A 22,723-nucleotide genomic window follows, 5' to 3' on the forward strand; every position below is an offset into this window, starting at 1 on the left:
ATATATTATAATTTATAATTTATAATTTATGATTTGTAATTGCAAATGTTGTATGCAAATTCAACACGTTGTGAGTTCTTCTTCAGCTGATTGGGCAAAAATGGTTGCGAATTTGGTGTTTATGTACTCCATCTCGTGTCTCTTGTCACATAAGAGACATGATTACAATGAGGGGTGATGAAGAATTGGGATCTAACTCTTAGAGTATGCTGACATAGATGATACAATTGTACAAACCCATAAGTGTACCCAAGGAATAAAATGTTGTACCTCTGTAACCATCCACATACCATGATCAGCAACTTAGGGTATTTGAAAGCATCATCAATACCTTACTAGACAAATTTTCTTTGTCTGTTTGCAAACTCCTCCTCAATCTCAATTAGGAGTAAAATAGTGACAAGGTAGACAGAAACTGCTTCTAAACAGGTCAAATTAATTTAACTCTCTCAAATAGCATACCCCATCTGTTGGTCTAGTTTTCCTGTTTGAATTGCATTCAGATTTTAATGTTCTCCCATATTGTTTAGTGTATTTTCCATGGAGATGAAAGTCATGATAAAACATTGGCAAGTTCCTTCCCTAAGTCTCAATATTTTGAAGACTTCTTTCCTTCATTGAGATACAATATTGGCAAAGATTTCATTGCATTTTCGCCTGTTTATCTGTTGTACCAAAGCTAACCAATACTTTTTGAGAAAGGTCACAATTTGCTTATCTTCCCTAATATCAGTCTTAAGAAGAGGAGAGTTAATGCTAACCAATACTTTTTGATAAGGGTATCAATTTGCTTGATCTACTTTAATATCAACCTTGAAAAGAGGAGAGTAACCAGCTAATTGGTAACAAAAAAACCTTGGGTGCTCCTTCTACTACTATAAACCCATCTGACCACCTTATATCTGAAATTCACGCATGAGGATTATCAGGTCCCATCTGCACCTATTAAATACCTGGAGCATGTCAAGTTTCAGTAAAATGCTCGGTATATATGGAGTGAGTAATAAGTGTATGATTTCCTAAAACTACAATAATATTATCCATAATTTTCCACCCAGGTAGAAATGCTGATTGATTATCAGATATAAGCTTAGGAAGTGGTGGTTTCAGCCTTCTAGCAATCAATTACAAAAACTATATTGCACAATGCAATCAGCATATATTAATCTATATTTTTAGCCAGAGGAACCTTTGGAAACAACACTAGCTTTGTGACATTAAGCCAGCAGGTATTTTTATAGCTTCCCAGAAGTTTGGTTTAAAAAGTGTTAAAATGACATCTGGCCCAATGGTTTATCCTTCTCAAAGGAAAAGACAACTTCCTTGAACTCATATTCTGTGACTGGGGATAGAATTTATATACTTTCAGAGTCTTTACTACCTCCCAAATATTTTTGGTAACTTCTTTTTGGGCTCAAAATTTTGAAGGATGAGAATTGAGATGAATTTTCTGTTAGTGCAGGAGCTGTTTGATAATAAATTCTAAGTTTAACTTCTTATTCTGATTCACTGAGCTGTATTAATGCTTTATTTATTTAGAAAACTTTTGGAAGTAATATTTTTTCATCCCCTCGCATAATCTATAGTCTTCTCGATAACTCTTGCATCAATTTTGTTCCTCTATTTTATCTATTATGGCCACACAGTTTACCAGCTCCTGCTCTTTTGCATCCATTTAAGTTGTGAATCCTTGCTCTCGAATTCGTTTCTTAAAGCCACCTAATTGGGCTATTTTCTATTGGGATTGTGTAAAGATATACCAGTACACAGTCCAGTTCCAAAATCTAATTCTGCTCCTCATGACATTTACTTTGCCAATAAATCCAGAAACCCATATAACACCATTAGCCCACAAGGTCAACAACTATAACGAAGCCAACAGTATTTGAAACGGAGAATCAAACTATAGGAATGGCATTGATCAAAAGGCGATTTCACATCAAGCTAACAGAAAAAAACAGGCAAGACAAAGATCGACAAACAATAGAAAGAAACAAAATCCTAAATTATCAACTCAAGTTCATATTTCTGAATGCATTTCACTCTTATGGAGCTCCTTAGGAAACTGAGTATGTACGAAGTTACCCAAAGCCTCCAAATAGGAAACTCCTCGCTACAAAGAAGGAAAATGCCAAAATGTGTGAATAAAGAAATGTGTATATATTGTAAGGTAATTCAACTATAAATCAAGCCCTAGGGCCCCTGCAAATCAAAAGAAGATGCCAAGTGGCTAAAAACAGACAAGCAAGTTGGGATTCCAAACAAAAAATAACAAGTTGTTGAGGGGTAACATAGAACATAAGCATCAAAACATTTCAGATCTAATTTTCAAGACATAAGTCCTAGGAGTGGAATTTTGCATGTCAAAAATGATACTGCTATCAATTGTTTTTGCTAACTTCTTCTTAAGATAGATATAAACACTCCCTACCTGGTATACAAATCTGTTCTTACTGTGGGTCTACGTTGGACCCATTTTTAAATGCTTTAATCAGAAGTCCAGTCTGTTCTTTCAAAGTAGTAAAACCACCTTATGAACTCTATTCCTCTAATTTGGTATCTCATGATATAGTCTTTCCTCATTAGATTTTTATGTTCAAAGGTTAGTTTCCCTACAATTGTTGGAGTACAAGAAATTAAATTTTTCAAAGCAAGCATATTTGCAAAAGATAAAATTAACTTTATCATCAGACTAACTGGTCTTGTTCTCACAGAACACTGTCCACAATTCAATATCAACAGCTACATACAGAAGAGACTAACCTCAATGTAAAGCAATTTTACAGTCATTTATCCTTGTATCTTCCTCAAGTTTCTGAAGCTTTAAGTTGCAGCTGCCATGTCAGTTATCTTATCTACTTTAAGAGGCTTATTAGAAATGTGATTAAGATTTTTCTTTCTGGGAAAGTCTCTGTCTTGCTTCCAACATGAGATTAGAATCTACCAGAAGAAATTTTTGGATTTCCAATGTGATCAATGTTTCACAAATGCTCATCCAAATGGTGAGTGTCGACGACAATTTCAAATTAAGCACTTATGTTTGAAGTATTAACGTAGCATTCAATTCTAGCATTAAGTGTCGGTGCTTATGGTGCTTAGTAAGAAAATCTGAGCAGTAGTCAACATAACAGTACCAACCAATTATGACATAGGAAGTATACTCCATCTTCTCCAACTCCACTTTGGATTGCAACAGAAATAATAAATAAATCTTCAACTAGATATTCAGCATAAACATAAAGCTTATGTTATGGATTTTTGTTGTGTATTTGTGATGAAATAACTCTTTACCAGCTGTCAAAAAACAAGGATAAATTGTAGTTGACAATGTAGCTGCTATATGGCATTTTAAAATTTCATTTATGCAATATTCACTCCCATGCAAAAAATAATCTGTCACTAGTGTAAACTTCATATGAAACACGTACATCAGAAGCTCTACAAACAGGAATTCAGATTGCATGTCTAACATAGAAGCTCAGCATGCAGCAGGACTCAAGTATCTAACTATTTATGCTATTCTTGTCTATTTTCACAGAGCGAAAAATGCAATCAAAAGCATGCTTACCCGGTAGTGGACCTTGATTCGATCACCTTTGTGAGCTTGAATATCACATGATTTTGGTTTGTGCTGCAAAAAGAATATATAATACATTATACTAAAACTAGTACTAGCACAAAATATAGCTAAATTAGGCAAATAATCTAAAATCATGTGACAAAAAATACATATAAAATGTTTTCTCAAAATTAATGACAAAATATGGTCAAACTAAGCAAAGAAAACAAAAACTTTCATTCCAGAACAGAAAATGAGAAGCATCACTTTTAAAAAATGCTCTGAAACTGAAATTAAGATTTTCTGCTTCTTTCAGCTCCTGAATGGAGAAGGGCATGTCATGGAAATTGTTCAAGGCGAGGAGGATATTACAGAGAACTCACTAACAAGCGTCAAAAATGTTTTTGTGCTTATACTCCATGCAGCATATATCTTCTGGTAAGACTGACAGCGTCAACAGTGTTAATTGTTGTCTAAAGAGGTGCAGTAATAACATGCTGCTACTTGCAAACCTGGAGGCAGTAGCTGAAAACATGTATCAACTAAGGAATTGCATCCTTATATGCAAGTGCAAGTTTATGGGCATTCAAAAATTGACATTCCTGTTAGAATGGTCTCTGGTGGTCTAGAAACCACGGAAACCTGGAAGTCATTCTTACACCAAAGGCTAATTGATTGGTATTTTCTCCAGTATGGTGGATAAGATCAAAGATTTTGAAGGGGGACCATGTTTGCGTAATCAGGTAATCCTGTTTATCAAACCATTAGGTTCCACTCCACACAAGAAACCATCAAAAATTCTCCATGACAGTACATCTCTTCAGATTTTCCCTGTCTATAATGAAGGGGAGACCTACAAAAGCTAAAGGAGAAGTTCTAATGAGTGTGCAACATGTACAGATGAACTTCTTTTGTTGCAATTGTTTTATTATCACTTGGTATCAAAACTTTGTGAATGGAAAACTTTAGACTAATCTCTCCAAAGGTTTACATCTTTTGCATTTCTAGATCTAACATCACTAGGCAGTCTTGCTGTTAAGGCTTTGGATCTAGTATTTATTAGAGTAAATTCAAGATCCAAAAGTTTATTAGCAGTATCAAACCTTTGTGAATGGAAACTTTAGACTATTCTCTCCAAAGCTTTACATCTTATGCATTTCTAAATCTAACATCACTAGGTAGTCTTGCTGTTAAGGCTTTGGATCTAGTATTTATTAGAGTAAATTCAAGATCCAAAAGTTTATTTGCAGATTCAATGGCAAGAAGCTCAACTTGTGGTCAGGCAGACTTGAGACATACTTTAAGAGTTGACCTAAGATCATTAATGCAACAAGAACCAATTTTCAATATCCATATGGAATAAACCATTTATTTATGAATTTTATCAAAGACAGCAAAGATGGGAAGATAATCCTATGGAATGAATCATATCTTATGGAAAAAAAAATTATTAACACTATGACTTCATCTCTGGCAAAAGCCAGGTCAATCAATCCAACAACATATCAAATTGTTCAAAAAGATTTAGGTCAAACTGAGAATTCCATATCCAAAATAGCTACTTAGGATAAAATTTCATTTTGGTTTGCTTCCTATTCTCAGAAAAAAAAACGCTATGTTTGCAAGGGATTCCTTGGAATTAGTATAAAAAATAGCAATATCTTCTGAAAACAAAGTTAAAATTTAATTTCCACAGAAAAGATACTCTTTTATTTCCAACACTAGTTGTCACTCTTACTCAAACTCTCCTACTTCCAAGACTTTGCCAAATAATAAATGGCAGTTGAAGGGTTCATGACAATCATCTTCATTTATTGGTAATGAAAATAAGTTTTGCAAATACCAGAATTTGAGTGACCTAATTAATGAATCAGGACAAGAAAGTGCTCTCTTCACAAAGCCACATGTTATAAACATAATTAAAATCATAGGATATCAAAAGTCACCATCCAGACAAAGTATCTAGGAACTTGTAAGGAAAAAACTTATTGTACATATCCTTAACTCATATATACTATCACCTCTATCCTATCTCTTGACCTACAGAAACACACACACAACACCTACAATATTCATAAGAATGGTGAAGTATACAAATTTGTGGCTTTTTCCTCTCTATATAACTCTCTTTTACTTTATAGAAAGCAAGAAATGAAATAAGTAAATATCAATGAGGAAACATGCCAAGCAAAAGAAAAATCAAATAGGGAAGTTGCCTATTTTGGTAATCAGGCTACTGTTGATACATATTCAAATGCTTTTGAAGAAACTACAGGATTGCCTTGTCTTGGAGCCATCCAACATAGCATGTACTATGTTCCAAGTTCTTCACTCCATAATTTCTCTACATTATCACCCCATGCCTACTGAAACTGCCAAGAAAATGGAGTATTTGCAAAAATGTATTGAAGATGGTCAGATCAGCCCTAGTATTTCTCCAAGTGGTTCTCCAAACCTAAGTTTACCTAAGAAACAACAAAATAAATAGAGATTTTGCATAGACTACAAAGCATTGAACAAGATAATTCGTCAAAAATCAATCCCTGTTACCCAAGATTGAAGATCATATAGGCTAGTTAAAAGGGTCCTCATATTTGAGCAAGATTGATCGAAACTTTTGCCATCGATAGGTACATATGGAACCTTCATAAGTTGGAAAACAACTTTTTGAACAAAATATGATCATCCAGATTAGTCATGCCATTTGGTCTTAGTAACGCTAGAGTTATAGTCATGAGAATAAACAATTATAATTTTGCTCACATCTAGGGAAATTAATGTAGTATATTTAGATAACATATCAGTCAATGGTAGATAGGAGAAACAATTCTGTATGTTCAAATTGTTCTTTAACTTCTTTTGAAAAACTTTGTCAATATTTTGTTTTTGCACAAAATGATGTAACTACACATTCAACCAATTTTGATCCTTAGGAATTGACCAACCCCATGCAATACTACCCATCTAAAAATTTTCCTAGAAGGTATGAAGTTTTACTTAAAATTCATCCAACATTTCTCGTGAAATGCACGAACAATTAAAAGTTTCAGAAGCTCAAATATGCCCTTTGCACAGCTATAGTGCTTTCTCTTCTCGATTTATACCATCCCTTTGTGATAGAGATAGATGTATCTGATTATGCCATAGGCATTTTTAAGCAAGTAAGCCACCCCAATGCATACCATTGCAAAACAGTTGTTGTAGCTAAAAAACTACAACATGTGATAAAGTAATCTAATCATTGGTTCAAGAACTCAAGGATAGCAGCACCACATCCTTCCTGATATTTCTGAGGTTGAACCCATACAGCTGAACCAATAATTGGAGTTAAATACCGAGACACTGCAGAGTGCCAGCCTAATCATCAACCACTCATAATTCTTAATTCACAATCAAAGCTCAAAAAAAAGGCATTTAATGTGAGCTTATTATATTCAACAATGTCGTCTCAACACAACAAAATTGTTGATATGTTGAGTAGAACTCCTTCAGAAGTTTTGCATATTCTCGGTCAAATTCGGTACATATGAAGATTGGAAGTCATTTTATTATCTAAATAAACACCTTGGGCTGATTTTCGCATCTTCAAAAAAACCTACAATGATTAATCAAATTTCTTAACTTAATCATGAATTAAGAGATGGTTTATTGTACAAACAAAATTAGCTTATATTTCCTTTGATTCCACTTCACACAAAAGAGAAAGGAAAGCTTTTTATTTATGGTTATTTTAGCACATTATATACTTTACAGCATATACAAAGATGTTTCAATTGGCATTTAAAGAGGTACCATACAGAATATTTCATTTCATATGTTTCCTATGCAGTAAATCTGAAACTTCTAATATAGAGTTTGATTTTTAATAACGGCTTCCATTTGTCTCTAAGGCTTGGGAGCTATTTATGCCTGGCAAGTAATCACCCAAAAAAAGTTTGAAAACTCAGCAAGCTGCACCTACAACCGCACCATAATTAAATTTTTGGTTTCTTGCAAAAATAATGTGGTTTTCTTGAAACCAGTGGATGCCTCCAACGTCAAGAAAATGCAGAAAATTTGGCTCGAATGTTAGAGCGAGTTGTCAAGGAGGTTGGAATTGAAAATGTGGAGCAAATCATAACTCATAATGCAACAGCATATGTTGCGGCTGGTAGAATCCTCCAAGAGAAACACCCCACACTTTTTTGGACACCTTGTGCAGCACATGTCCTTGACCTTCTTTTGGAGGACAAAGACAAACTTGATTGGGTGACACCAGTTGTAGTCACAAAATATATCTACAATCACCCTTGGGTTCTTAACTTGATGAGAGAGCACACCCAAGGGAAAGATTTGGTAAGATCAAGTGTCACAAGGTTTGCAACGATTTATTTAAACGTTGCAAAGCATTCTTGGTTCATTGACGGCTTTGAAACAAATGTTTGTGATTCAAGCATGGCTAGACTCAACCTATTCAAGGAAGCACGAAGGAGAAAGTGTTGCATGCATAGTCTTCAACAACCTATTTGCACAAAGAGCTACAGAGATTGTGAAGGTAACTTCAAAAGTTTGAATTTAAATTCAAATTGAATATTTAACTTTTTAATTCAAGTCTCCAAGTACAAACGTATAACTTTAATCTTTTTGTATTTTTAAATTGTAAGTGTCGGAGTCCTTTGTTAGAATTCTCCGCTTGGTAAATGGGGAACAAACACCAATGGGGTATCTTTATGAAGCCATGGATAGGGCCAAGTGTTGATTTTCGTGATCAGATTAACAATAATGAGCAGGAAATAATAATGCAGTCACAAGAATCAAAGCACACAAATAGAAAGGGCACACAACACAAGTTTACACTGGGAAAACCTCCCTCTTGGAGGTGAAAAACCCAGCAACAAGATTCAAGTTTATATTAGACAATATCAGCATACAACTTTGCTTACTGCACTTGAAGCAACATATAAATAAGAACAGCAGACTGAAGATTCCAAACTAGGGCACAAGGAATAGTTTGATAGACTTATCTGCACTATCGAGATTTGTTGTTTGCTGTCATGCAGATCATTCACAGAGCATAGGAGTGAATTTGCTGACTATGGATATGATTCGCTGCCACTGAGACAATTCGCTGTTCCTAGGAATGAATCGCTGACACAAGAAGATAGTTCGCTGCTCTTTGAAGGCTAATTCACATAAGGCTAGCAATGAATAACATATGTGTCTATTGTGTAGAATGAATCTTGTTTATATACAAGATTCATGTTTAAGTCTTCTAAGTCGGCCTTAACCAATTCTTTATTTTACATATTCTACTTTGCACTTTGGTGCCCAATTTGGGGCCTACATAACTTGCAATTTGTGCCACGTTACCTTTTGGGCCCAGCCCTATTGCTTGTCCACACGTTACATTTGGGCCCAGCCCTATAGACATCAATTGCTTAATCTACACGTTACATGGGAATAGGACCCAGCTGAGTCTCCACGTTACATCTAGAAGAAGGGCCCAGCTGAGTCTCCACATTACATCAAGAAGAAGGGCCCAGCCCTATAAGGATTTGAATCCTTATTTATTTTCCTCACTAAGTTACAATAAACTAACACCAAGAAGGCTATCAAAAGTTATTACATGAGGGACCACCTCAAATTTGATCCCATATGAGAAATTATTGATAGGAGGTGGAACAAACAACTCCACCAACACGTCCATCCAGCAAGATACTTCCTCAACCCTCACTTTTTCTACTCGGATTCCTTCTTAGATCCTAGTGTAGAGGTTATGGAGGGCCTCACTACATGCATTCAAAGGCTAACACCCGATGTTGAGGTGAGAGACCGCATTGTGGCTGAATTGGATGATTATACAAAAAAAAAGGGGTAAGCTCTTCTCTTCAGATCTGGCTAAGAGAGGAAGAACCACTCAAACACCACGTATAATATTTGGAGTCTTTCACATGCATCTTACAACTATTGATAATTTGGTAAAATATGTTTTCACTTTGCTTCCTAGCTCTTCAATATCTTATTTTGTAGAGCCTTGGTGGAGAAATTGGGGTGGAAATACCCCAAATCTGCAAAAATTTGCCCTTCACATCTTATGCCAACCTTGTAGTGCATCCAACTATGAGCAGAATTGGAGCTTGTTCGAGGCCATCCACACGAAGAAGAGGAATATATTAGCCCAAAAATGCCTCAATGACCTTGTCTTTGTGCAATATAATCTTCGGTTGCACATAAGGAAGGTAGAGGAAACATCAAGTTCAGATGGTCCAATTGATTTGGATGATATAGATCCTTATAGTGATTGGACAGCATAGGAGCAGCCTACATTGTTTACCGATGACTACATCTATGATTTGAAGAGGTAGGCAATGGAGGTGGGAGTTGGATTTGGATTCACCTTGGATGACATTGAGGAGCATGAGGTTGACAATGATGAGTCATTGCCAATGCCAATAACATTTGCATCCATGATGGAGGTCGAGCCATAGCCTGTCATGCCAAGCAAGGCGACAGAGCCCCAACGGACTCCTAGGACTAGGGATACCTCTCCCCTAGTTTTTGCTAGAGCTGGGATGAGGAAGATGTAAAATGTTTTGATGTAGTGTTAACATTTAGTTTTATAAAGAAAATTTGATATTTTCATTTTGCTTCAGACTATCAGACATCAACTTTCCACATGATGATGCAATTTTGTACCCAATTTGCATTTAAATCAATCAAATACTACGAAACCCGGGGACGCGTCCCCTACCTGAAAATCCATGTCCCAGTCCCGAGGACGTTTCGGGGACTTGGGGACGGCCAAGGGATGTCCCCCCCCAATCCCCAAATTGTCAAAATTTTGAGGGGACGTCCCCGAAACGGGGGGGACGGTTGGGGACGGATTGGGGACGGCTAGACGTCCCCCACATCTAGAGCTAGGGAAAAATATTAAAAAAAAAAGTCGTATTTTCAATTTTTTTTTAATTTTTCTAACATGGGCCCTCTATATTGAAAAAATTTAAAAAACGACTATCAATTTTTTGATCATTGAATTTGAATAGTTATGAAATCAAAATACGACTATCTATATTTTATTATTTTTCTAACATGGGCCCTCTATCAAAAATTAAAAGGCAACATTAAATTTATTAATTCATATCAAATATTTATAATTTTAAATTAATTCATATTATAAATTTTAAAATTTATAAATAGAAAATACATTAAATAATAAAATATTAAATAATAAATATTATACTTTGCTTTTTAGTATTTACTTAGTACTATTTCGATTTCCATATCGCAATTGACAATGAAACAATATGGCAACAGTGTGGCCTTTGGGCATTTTGTATGTTATCTCTTTAATATCTATTATGATATGCATATTGAAAATGTGAATGAATTGAAATTCTGAATTATGAGTGCATATTGAGTATTGAGTCTATTGATAATGTTGTATGTTCGATGCTTGCATTCTAAAATGTTTTCATAGTATCATACACATGCTATATCCATGTTTTCATATGAATATAATGTATAGATGCATGCTTTATCCATGTTCTCGTATGAACATTTAGAATTTTCCTATATATTTTAAATTTTCCCTATATTTTATATTGCCGTCCCCCCCCCCGTCCCCAAATTTGGCAAAAAAAACTGCCGTCCCGGAAACTTGGGGTAACGTAGATCAAATATAAATAGACTCAGCTTGTTTCTTTTATGTGCTCATTTATTTGACTTATCGGATGCATCTCCTCATTGAATTTTGCAAAAAATTCCATTTCTAATGAAATTTAGGCAATTTTTTAAGTTGTTGAGCTTTTTGCCAAGTCGCATTTTTGGGCCTTGGTGAGTTTTTGTCAAGTTGCATTTTCAGGCCTTAGTAAGTTTTTGCCAAGTCCAAGTTTTTCAATTATGGTATTAATCATACCGTTGGATGCATTACTTAACACACACTTTGTCTAGATTGGTGCATGCTTGGAACGTACACAAGGAATTACAATGGGAGATGACCACTTGGGAATTGTTTGTGATGGATTTTCAGTTTTTATTTAGTTTCTAGGATCTTGAGCCTACTAGATTTTCAGTTTTAATCAAATTTCTAGGATCCTAAGCTTGATGTTTGAGTATTGTTAGATTGGCTCCAAACCATTCATTTTGAGGAAGCACATATTAGGATTACATCCTTACAGAGGATGTAGAACTAACCAATCGAAAATAATGATGCAACATCTTCAATTTCACAAGGATCCATTGCTAATCAAAGTAACACATGTAGTTACTGGTCATATTTAATGGCAATGATAGTTTAATGTCATTTGAATTTTTATACACAAGAGAGGGACAAACAAAATACTAATCATATTGAATAAATCTAGGCATATGATCACCAAACACCTTAAAATGGTATAAGTAAATATTGCCATGAAGGATGCACCAAAGGTCGCCAATATAGAAGGCTACTAGAAGGAAGATTTAGGCACATGATTTAACTCCTATAAGACCATGTTGATTCATTTCCCCATGGATGCCAAAAGATGATAGGCTACATCCATCATCGGAATGAATGAATATTAAGTTGAAGCTCTGAGTGAGGCCTATGAAGACAATGTGGAATTATTTTCACTTGTATAGCTCACAACTTCAAAACTACAACAATTGGTTTTGTTGTTTCTATCATTTGTGAATTATTGCAATAAGTAGTTGTACTCTTCTCCTCAATAAAGATTTGACATTTAGCTATCAAGGAAAAGGTGTAGTGCACACTAGGAAGTACATGAAGTTTGTCAGCTTGCACATTGGGGTCACAAACTATACATCAACAGCAAGCCTGAGTCATAAATTGATTTGCTTATGGTGAATTTTTCCTTCTCTAGAAATGCTTTTATGAAGGAAAATGGTGTGCCCACTAGTTGTGCATTGGTCCTGAAGGCTAAACTAGTAATCAATACATTTGGGATAAGTTGGTTACATGCATATTTTTAAAGATTTAAAGCATATTTTTGAGAGAAAAAAACACATTTCTGAAAAAGTAACAAAATAGCGAAAAAACACATTTTCAAAAAAGTAGCACAAAACAAAAGACTGCTTTTCCAAAAAATAACCAAAAAGAAAAAAGTGTTTTTTCCAAAAAAAAAACACAAAAGCAAAAAAAAAGTGCTTTTAGAAAAAACAGCCAAAAAATAAAAAATGTTTTTTCCTAAAATAGCTCCTCAAAAGTTATAAAAGGAGGATGGGACTCTTATTTGAAAATATGTTGAAGATAATTATTTCTGATATTTTCTCTGATGAGAAGAAAACCCTGCATGGTTTCTGAAATTAGTTCAACTCAGCCTTCCGGATGACAAAACCCCTTTTAGATAAGACTCGCTACATTAATGCAAGGTCTACTGTAATGTCCCCATTCGGGATTCACCATGATTTTGACCTGAAGTGAGAATTGTAATACATTTACAAATATAATTTCATTAATTTTGAAGACATTTTACTATAATATTTAACTTTAATGATAAGAATAGTTTTCAGAAGAACTTATCTTGATAAGTTTCCCAACATTCCATCTAAACCATGTGTTGACTCTTGTTGTTGATCATGTTTTACTGCAGCTTTTATCCGATTGATATCTAACAATTAGTGGAGAATGGGTAAAAAAACACAAATAATTTTCCCAAACAAAAATATTCAATCTTCAACATGTTGTTGACTCCTCTTAGACCATCATTTGACCTTTTGGTAATGCTGATTGTTCAACTAAATAACAATCAATAATCTGCAAAGCTTAGGTGAGGCTGAAATAAAAACTACAACCAATATTCCAAAGTCTTCCAACTGGGCCCCCATTCCCTTTAGTGGAGCTGCTGCTAAAAACACAACAATAATGGTGAAATCTCCAAAAACTTTTCTAATTGCTGCAAACACTATTTTAGGATTCTATTATTATAAGAATCTGAATATTATTGTGTGGGGCCCACAAAGCACTTTGACAAGCTTAACATCTGAATTTTCTATTGAAATTCCCCTGCTATAATTCTGATATTTATGTCAGATCAGATGGTATTCCTCCAAGTGGTATAGGCCATCCTTTTGCTCCCTTGCAATCAATGCTCACCGGACCAGATCTAATTAAGGAATTAAAAGTAAATAAGTTTCTAAGTTCCATATTCATATATCCTTGCAACCTATAAATGCCAAATGGCAAATGCTCAATTTGAGCAGATCCAGAAATGGATATAAAAAATAAACAATACTATTCGATGCTTTTCCAAATAGATGGGATGTCTTTATATATGGTGGGAAAGAATGCTCCAAGAGACACGTCTCTTGTCTCTTGACAATCGTTGATTATTGCCCCCTTAAATCGTTGCCTTGTCTATCTTTAATCGTACCTTTTCATAACTTATTGTTAATTTCCTCCAAATCGCTACTGTTTGTTGCTTAATGATAATCGCTTATTATCATTGGCTATGGGATTTAAGATAAATATAATTCCTTTGACCTTTGACTTCTTTATTTGCTGGCAGTAGTAATTTATTCCATAACCAAATCGGGTTTGTACACATATTATGATCGCTGTCTTCATTGTCATTAACAAGTTTTAACAAATCCCTTGTTTATCAATGTCATTAATCTCTTCACATGTATGTCTTAGTCTGACTGTTTACCACTCACCGATCAGCCCACCATATCCCCAAAGTTTAATAGTCTCTATCCATCGTCAATTCTAATGATGCTATATTCATTCTGATCGGATGCTTATCAGCCTTGAGTATTTGGCACATAGATAAATTATTACTTAGTTACGTTATTTCATCTTTGTTGATCCTCCTCATGCATCGATATGATAACTCAATCTGGTCAAAAGATATTGGATCGATATGCTCATAAGGATATTGTTCTGATTATCATCATGCTGACTGTTGTTATATCCATTCAGATTGAACGTTGAGTGTTGCATGGTTTTGAGTCGCGCTCTGATCTTCTTCGATACTTCCTCTGCTGGCAGAGGTAATGAGGAATGGATATATTATATAATCTTTTAGATGAAGAGAGATTGACCTCAACCGTATAGCCACTGCTTCAATATGTATTCTCTCCATGTTGACTTGGTGAATATGCATCTATATTGGTTATGTTGATTGTATTTGATCAATGTATGGTTATGATCTTGTATGAGCAAGACAGTAGTTTAACAAGGTCATCTTCATGAGAATTTGGATGCTTGCAAGTCTTTATGCTTTGATGGATGGATAATATATCAATCTCCTACTTGTCTTAATCCGTATGGGAATAAGATGATCTCCTCAATGTGTACTACTTTACAAAAAATATACAACCTGTTTGTTGCTTTCTAGTTCAAAGATGGGGACATGACATCTACTCTGGTTGATTGTTGGAAAATCATACAGGTATTTCACATTTGCATTTAGTTAATATATTTTCTTGGTTTCTTTCAGTGAATAAGAGCAGGTTTCAAACAATCTTTCCTGGCATTGAATATTTTGAGGGTTTGTGATTCTCTTGTGGCATTGGATTTCTTCACATTTTCTTGGTGTGAGCTTGTTTTTTTAGGCGTGGAAGTTAGGAAGGGTTTGGTGACTTCTTTCTTTGTTTGGGCATTGGCTTAACATGGCTCCTTAAAACCCTAGGCGTGGAGTACTTTCATATTCTATATGCAGATTTATGTATCTCTTATCATAACATATCATCAGAGATATGAAAGCTTTCAGAGTATAAGATCTTTTCTGAAGGCGTGGTTGTCGGCCTCTCTTTGCTAGCTGTGGGACCATTAGCATTGGTGAAATGTTGGAGGAATTTGCAGTTTGGGCTTGAGCTTCCAATAGCGATTTTCAATCTTGCCTGAGCTGCTACAATTCTTATATTAGTTGCTGTTATATCAGCCCTCTTTAAGCAATTATATTATTCTCTATTGCTGGCGCTTTTGGACTCCAAAAGAAGACATTGCTTGAAGCTGATTTATCAGTCTTTTCTCTATTTCTTGGACTGAGATTTATCTCAGATTTGAAGTGTTAAAATAATTTTAATTTCTATTCTATAATGGTCATCTTCTATTCTTAGTGGTCATCTTAGTTGTCGACTTATTTAACTATTTATCTTTTTTAGTGCGTTAAGTGAAACTATTGCTTCTTATTAAAGACGCATAGTTAGCTTTTTATTATTAAGCTTTATTTAGCTTTTTAAGCTTTTTAGCTTATTAGTTTTCACTTAAACGACTTGTTCTTAATTTAGAACGTCGTCTTGTAATCTCTATACATACAGTTGTATATCGTTGAATAGAGGATCCGACTATTTTGTTCAATCAATTTTTCATGGTATCAGAGCGGGTCGATGGGATTTTTTAGAGTTTTTTATATTTTTTAATAAAAAAATTCGTAAGCCTTCTACAAGGAAATTTTTTTCCATAAATTTTTTAATATTTTTTTTCTTCCGCGATTTCTGCAAAATCGTGAAGTTTTCATCTCATCTGTTTTTTTGTGCGCAACGGGATCCATGCTGGTGGTCACAATTTACGGGTTTTGCGTTTTCTGCTTCTCCCACCAGTGCCTAGGGCTTTTACCCTTTTTTTTACGTTTTTTTAACAAAGAAATTGTCTGTTTTTTTTAATATTATTTTCTCCAGATTATTATTTTTCTGTTTTTTTAAGAAAAATTCCAGGTTTTAAATTTGCAGAATAATTTAATTTCTGCGTTTTTTCAACAGACCTCAAAATTCACGCACCGGGATTCATGCCTCAAATTCCACTCCAAGGTTTCAGATTTTTTGTGCAGCTGCTTCTATTCTGATTTTTAATCATCTTCTTCTGTCTCCTGCCTTCACTAGGTTGACCACGTTCAACCTCAGTTTCCGTGATGGCATCTTTGACCAACGTCATGTTGGATCACAGTCAAAAGTTCAACAAATGAAACAACGCCTAGAAATAGCGCATGTTAACGATATTTGAATATCGTTGCCTTGATCAGAATGATTTAGACCAGACCTCATCCTATAGGTCCCAGGGTTTTCACGATTTTTTCCTGAAAAATTGTTTGTCGGTTTTTTTATTTTTTCCACAAAAAAAATCATGGTCGGTTTAGAATTTTTTCCTTAAAAATTATCATCTATAATCCGCAAAGCTTGCGTGAGATTTCTAGGCTTTCACAATTTTTTCTTCAAAAATTGTTTGCTGGTTTTTATGATTTTTTCCTCAAAAATCATCTATAATACGCGAAGTTCTCTGGTTTTGATCAATTTATCTCCTCAAAAATTGTGCTTTGTTGCAGTCAGTTTTTGGTCGCATTGTCAGGGAGCACATCTGCAACCATGGTATCTTGCAGTCTGTTTTGGAGTTGCTGGAGCAAACAGTGCTCAATACTCTTCTGCAAAAGGGTTTGCTGATTTTTCCTCAAAATCATGGTTTCAAGCTTCAGTAATTCGCGTGTGCCAGATCTCTAATTCACGTGTGAGGGCTACAATAGTTTGGATGGCTTTTGGTACTCTTGGTCATTCTGCAAATCCTGGGAGGGTCTCCATAGCAGCAGAATGTTCTTTGCATTTGTGATCATAACACCTACAATGTCTTCTGTAGGGTATTGAGTACGATGACCATTAGGGAGGGTGTTAAAATAATATTAATATCTATTCTATAATGGTCATCTTCTATTCTTAGTGGTCATCTTAGTTGTCGATTTATTTAGCTATTTAGCTTTTTAGTCGACTTATTTAGCTTTTTTAGTGCATTAAATGAAACTATTGCTTCTTATTAAAGAGGCATAGTTAGCTTTTTATTATTAAGTTTTATTTAGGTTTTTAAGCTTTTTAGCTTATTAGTTTTCACTTAAACGACTTGTTCTTAATTTAGAACGTCGTCTTGTAATCTCTATATATACGGTTGTATATCGTTGAATAGAGGATCCGATTATTTTGTTCAATCAATTTTTCATGGAGATGGTATTTGAGTATTGGAATCTGCTGTGCACTACAAGAAAATTCTGCCAAATGTAACCTCAGATTTGGGCATGTAATAAGAGGATATCTGTGTATATTAAAGCTTAATGTTTGCTGCAACTAAAGGTCAGTTTGAACTACTTTGAAGTCATTTCTCTAGTTTTCTGTTCAAAATTAATATGTTATTGCAGCCATTCATGAGTAGAATCTTCTTGCATTTGTGTATTAACCTTGCCATTCAAACCAAGACAAAAATCAAGAAAACCCTGCCACCTGAAACTTATAACCAGCAAGCAACCAAACTGTTTGACAAAATGTCTGCATTGCCAGGTGTTTGACAAAATTGCAGTGAGCAGTTAGTTTAATGTTCTTCACCAGTATAATGCATGCCAACTGTTTGACAAAATACTCACATAGCTGAGTGGGTGAAATAAGTGCAAAAAAGTTTTAAGTGCAAATAGGTTGGGACATTAAAGGATGACTGCATAGCAGTAGCAGATAAATGATAGTTAATATATCAATTTGAACCTCAGACAAAATTGGTGAAATTCAACAGAAGTGTGGTGGAAAGATTGTAGTAGTTCAAATTTTCCCAAACATTTGATGCAATAAATAATTCCAAACAAAAATTTTGGAGTATTTGAGATAGCAGCATCAAGAAAATATTTCAAGCCTCATATCTAGATACACATTTGCGGAGGGTATTGGAAGATAAAGTTTATTACATGACATAACTTTCAGGAGTCACCATCATGCATTGGTTAGTCAATTGCGATAATGTACTTATAATGTGGATTAAGTCAAAAATATTAATATGGAGTCATTACTGTTCACAAATAGTGTCAAAATGAAAACAATTGCAAAAGTTTACAGTGCATATTTATGGGGGATATTGGAAGATAAAGTTTACTAAATTGCATAACTTTCAGGAGTCACCATCATGCGTTTGTTAGTGAATTTAGATCATGTACTTATAAGGTGGTTTATGTCAATAGAATTCATACGAGGGATATTGGAAGATAAAGTTTATTAGGTTAGATAACTTTAGTCACCACTATGCATTGCTTAATTTACTCAATGATGTACTCATAAGGTGATATATGTCATACTCATAGTCTTCATATAGAGTCATTATATTCAGAAATATCATGTCAAAATGTAAATATAATCGCACGATGATTTATTGGTCATATGGAAATAGAAAGCTAAAAGTCAACTCTAATCTTTTTAGAGATTTGAAAGTTTGCAAAATATGAATGTTTATGTCAGTTATATAAAGACATGGAAGAGTGCACAAGTTTGAGAAGAATCTTCTTAACTTTATTTCTCCCATAATTGTTGTGCTATGAAGATAGTGCAAGTTGTTCTCTCAAATCGAATTCTTCATTGTTCATGAATTTCTCTGAATAAATTGCAGATGTATATCCCAGATGTTTAAATTTTAACGTCTCTGTAAAGCAATGAGTAAACACATATATCGTTGCTTCTAAAAAGTAATGTCCAACTTCAATTTTAACATAGCATTTGTAGAGTTATAAGAAAACACAGAGATTGTTATTACTGAAAAACATGCTCCACCAAGCATGCACAAGACACTCAACTACTCAAGCAATTTCATATTGAGATACAGTAGCCAATTTGTTGCAAGTTGGCTACAAGGTGTGCTTTCCAGTATGGCAACAGGCTAAATTATAGTGTTACTTCTAAAAAGCATTGTCCATCATGCATACACAAGACACTCACCTGCTAGAGCAATTTCATATTGAGATACAAATAATCAGTTTATTGCTATTTGACCACAAGGTATGTTTTACTTTATCCATAGAGAAGTATTACAATAAAAACAACTACCAACATATCTGTCCCCTATTTATTTTAGTAATTGATGGTTGCTAAATAATAATAAAAGCATCTCAGTTCCTAACAAAGACAATATGTCAAATTCAATTAAATGTTCTTAACAAATAACAACAGATGTTGATTAACACCAATTTCAAAGCATGCTTCAAAAATCATGTATTCAGCAGTAACATATAACTGTTAACATGTTCCAATCTTTTACCTCACAAATGAATTATAACAATTCAAATGCATTTCAGCTACCATTTCCTGATTTAGTACTTATTCTTATTTCATTCAAAAGGGCAATGAATATATTATAGATTACCTTCACTCCTATTTGCAGCTCTACAACATCACTTGACTTCTTAGCAACAGCTGCATTGACAACAAAACCACATGTTACTCAAACTCTCTCTTCTCATCTACCTGACTCTACTTATGAACACATACATAAGTTTTAGGTATTCTATAAGTTAATGAAATGTCAAACAACATTTTTACCATGCATCAAACATAAGATGGATAGGATACTTCCAAAATGAAAGAGGACTGCAGCTGAATAATAGTAGTAGTACTAACAGACTATTCAAGGAAAATCACAATCAGAACAACAAACACCAAACAGAAAGAAGTTATATTTATCATAAGGACCTTAAATGATATGATGGTATAGTATAAGCACATTAGGTATATTAGGTATATCTAGAGAATACAAATTTAATATGTTTTACTACTACACCTCGGATTATGTACAACAGTTGCATCCTTCCTAATCTGCAGGGGTAGTGATAAAACCACTGTTTGTGTTGCACATCAGACTTGTTTATGGTGCCTCATTTGCTTGATACAAAACTCCAATGTACAGAAAAAAATTCTTGACTGTTAGCTTGTTCCTTCTACAGATTTAGAATTTTCAAGAACCAAGATATTGACTACTTGATTTTGTTTATCAAACAGAATCAATGTCCACGATACTATATACCATTTTGATAGAAATACTGCACCCTTTTGCTATGAAATTTTTCACGACCATTTTCTAGGTTGATTGAAAACTAGCATACTTATGTGTCATGAAATTTGCACAAGAAAAATATTCAACTTCTATATCTATCATTTTATCTCCAAGTTGATTACCCCCATATGACCTGAAAATTGGATAACCCAAGTTGATTCTGCACATGAGTAACCCAAAAGTGTATTGAAGCATGCAATAAATGACCTATCTTTTTATCAAGTTGAAAATGCAAACCACTTGCCATCCACAAGGCCCGCAAACGAAGACATGTCAACACAGAAAAAATTGTTCCCACAGCTAAAAATTGCATCAAAATGAAGGCATTGATGATCTCGCTTAATGCATAGTCATCAAAAACCAAAATAAAGTGTGAAATCTTAAGTGCTCAAGTGCTGAGTTGAACATTACTTGGTGGGATGTATTAGAATCTTACATAAACAATAATTGTAACCAAGACCAAATGTCGAATCTACTCACAATTTGAATATTCAACACATGAAACTAGTTTAAAAATTGCTTATACATTGGAAGGAAAGAGCTATAATATATAGCTCAAAGATTCCAAATTCCATAAGGATGAGGCAGAAAACCAAAAGCAAAGGGTTTTCTTTAACTAAGTTTCCAAATCTATGAGGATAAGAAAAAAAGCAAAATCCCTTGAAAAAAGGAAATGACATACTCAATTATCCTATCCTACCTAAGTAAACATCAATATAATACCCCTTTAAGTGCAACTAGGATTGGCACCCATGTACAACAATGATGCCCCTCAAAAGATGAGAAGGATAAAGCCCATCATACAAACCTCCTCCTAAGAGAGAATGAAAAGAGAAGGTCTGGGTGACCCCCTCCCAATTTGAGAAAAGAAAACTAAGAATATACATGTCTCTAGAAGCTACTCAAGTGTCACTATGTCAATGCCAAGATGTGCCACAGTCAAGTTAAAAGTCTCAAGCCTAACTGAAAAGGAAATATGAGGCAAGAAAACTAAGAATATAAAATGTCTCTAGAAGTTGCTCAACAAGTGTCACCATGACGATGCCAATATGTGCTGCAATAAAATTAAGAGTCTCAAGCCTAACTGAAAAAAGTGACAAATAAGAACCTTGTGGAAATGGACATTGAACAAGATTCAGAGATGAAGATGAATCCTCTGAATGTTGCTCAATGATCTCCAAGCCAATGCTAAATTTGACAAATGTTGATAAGATGAATCAAGTACCACGTAAGATTCAAATAAAGTAACCATGCATGTATGACATTCACAATAAGCAAGTCAATTGGATCAATGAGAATCCAGTACTCATGCAAAAGGTGTCAATGTGAACAATGATTGAGTCAAATCTATGAACTCGTGAAATTTTGTAGAATTTGTCACAATAAAAGCAGATGTAGGCAAAGAAATAACAAGAGAGACTAAATGTGCCCTAGAGTCATCTAATGAGATGATGATGCAACAAAATATAAGTTATCATCCACAAGGAGATGATGAATGTCCTCAATGCTGTCCTCCAAGTCTCTAAGATGGAACTCACCAAATACACCTACAATGTCTATCAAGCACTTATCCCACATAGATGTATCTAAAAGACAATGAATGTGATCCTATTACAAATAATCATTAAAAACATCAAGTCCCCTTTATGTAATAATCTAAGCTATGGACAATATTGCCCATTTCCTATTTTCCCTATCACTTCCCATCCTATTTTGTGTGCATGTTCTTCCTCTTCTTTCACCCAATGTTTGTATAAGGTCCCCAAACTCTTTGAGCTTAAAAGCATGCTCAATCTTCTAAGTGTTTGTCAATGGTCAAAATTTCGGATTTACTTGTCTAGGCATGCTTTCTCGTCTAAGTCCAACCTTTCCTTGGTCCAGGGGACTTTCAGACTTCATGCTAACAGGCCTTCCATCCTTCCCCTACTCTTGCTTTGTATTTTTCAAACATTTGGACCTATCTTTACCAACACACCTGTTGCTCAACCCCCAACACCCGACCCATGATATGAGTCGTGTGGTGTCTCTAACCCTCAATCCATTCTTGCCTTTGTTTTTGTTCTCTCCACAATGCTCGAGCATGTGTCATATTGTCAATAATGGTCAATTTTGGTGCCATAACTTTCAAAAGTGGGACTTTTCTTGCCCATAAGCATTGTTTGAATTTAAAGTTGCGAATTTATGTTGTGCCCAACCCGTTCTTGTTGTGATGGATATAAAGGGGTGAATGCATGCATTCAGAAAACACCATTTGCACTTAAACAAATTCTTTGTGTTCAAGCATGGGAATCCAATGACAAAAGCCCTGGTAATTTCAAAGAGCAATATTATACAAAGTTCGCATTTGAGCTTCATGGACATGAACTCCAACTACATTGTATTGATTCAATTTGCCATTGTTAGCA

The 22,723-nt window shown here is 34.6% G+C and overlaps 1 protein-coding gene across 1 annotated transcript in view; it reads right to left on the reverse strand.

Moving 5' to 3' along the window:
• The window catches only part of LOC131078409 (peptidyl-prolyl cis-trans isomerase FKBP15-1), a 65,475-nt gene that overhangs the window by 19,092 nt on the left and 23,660 nt on the right, over positions 1-22,723 (reverse strand). The window contains exons 2-3 of the mRNA XM_058016098.2: positions 19,632-19,681; positions 3,569-3,631 (exon numbers count right to left, since the gene is read on the reverse strand). Of these exons, the coding sequence (XP_057872081.1) occupies positions 3,569-3,631; positions 19,632-19,681 (113 nt within the window). The remainder of the gene's footprint in view (positions 1-3,568; positions 3,632-19,631; positions 19,682-22,723) is intronic.

Source organism: Cryptomeria japonica, chromosome 3, assembly GCF_030272615.1.
Source record: "Cryptomeria japonica chromosome 3, Sugi_1.0, whole genome shotgun sequence".
NCBI classification, from domain to species: Eukaryota; Viridiplantae; Streptophyta; class Pinopsida; order Cupressales; family Cupressaceae; genus Cryptomeria; species Cryptomeria japonica.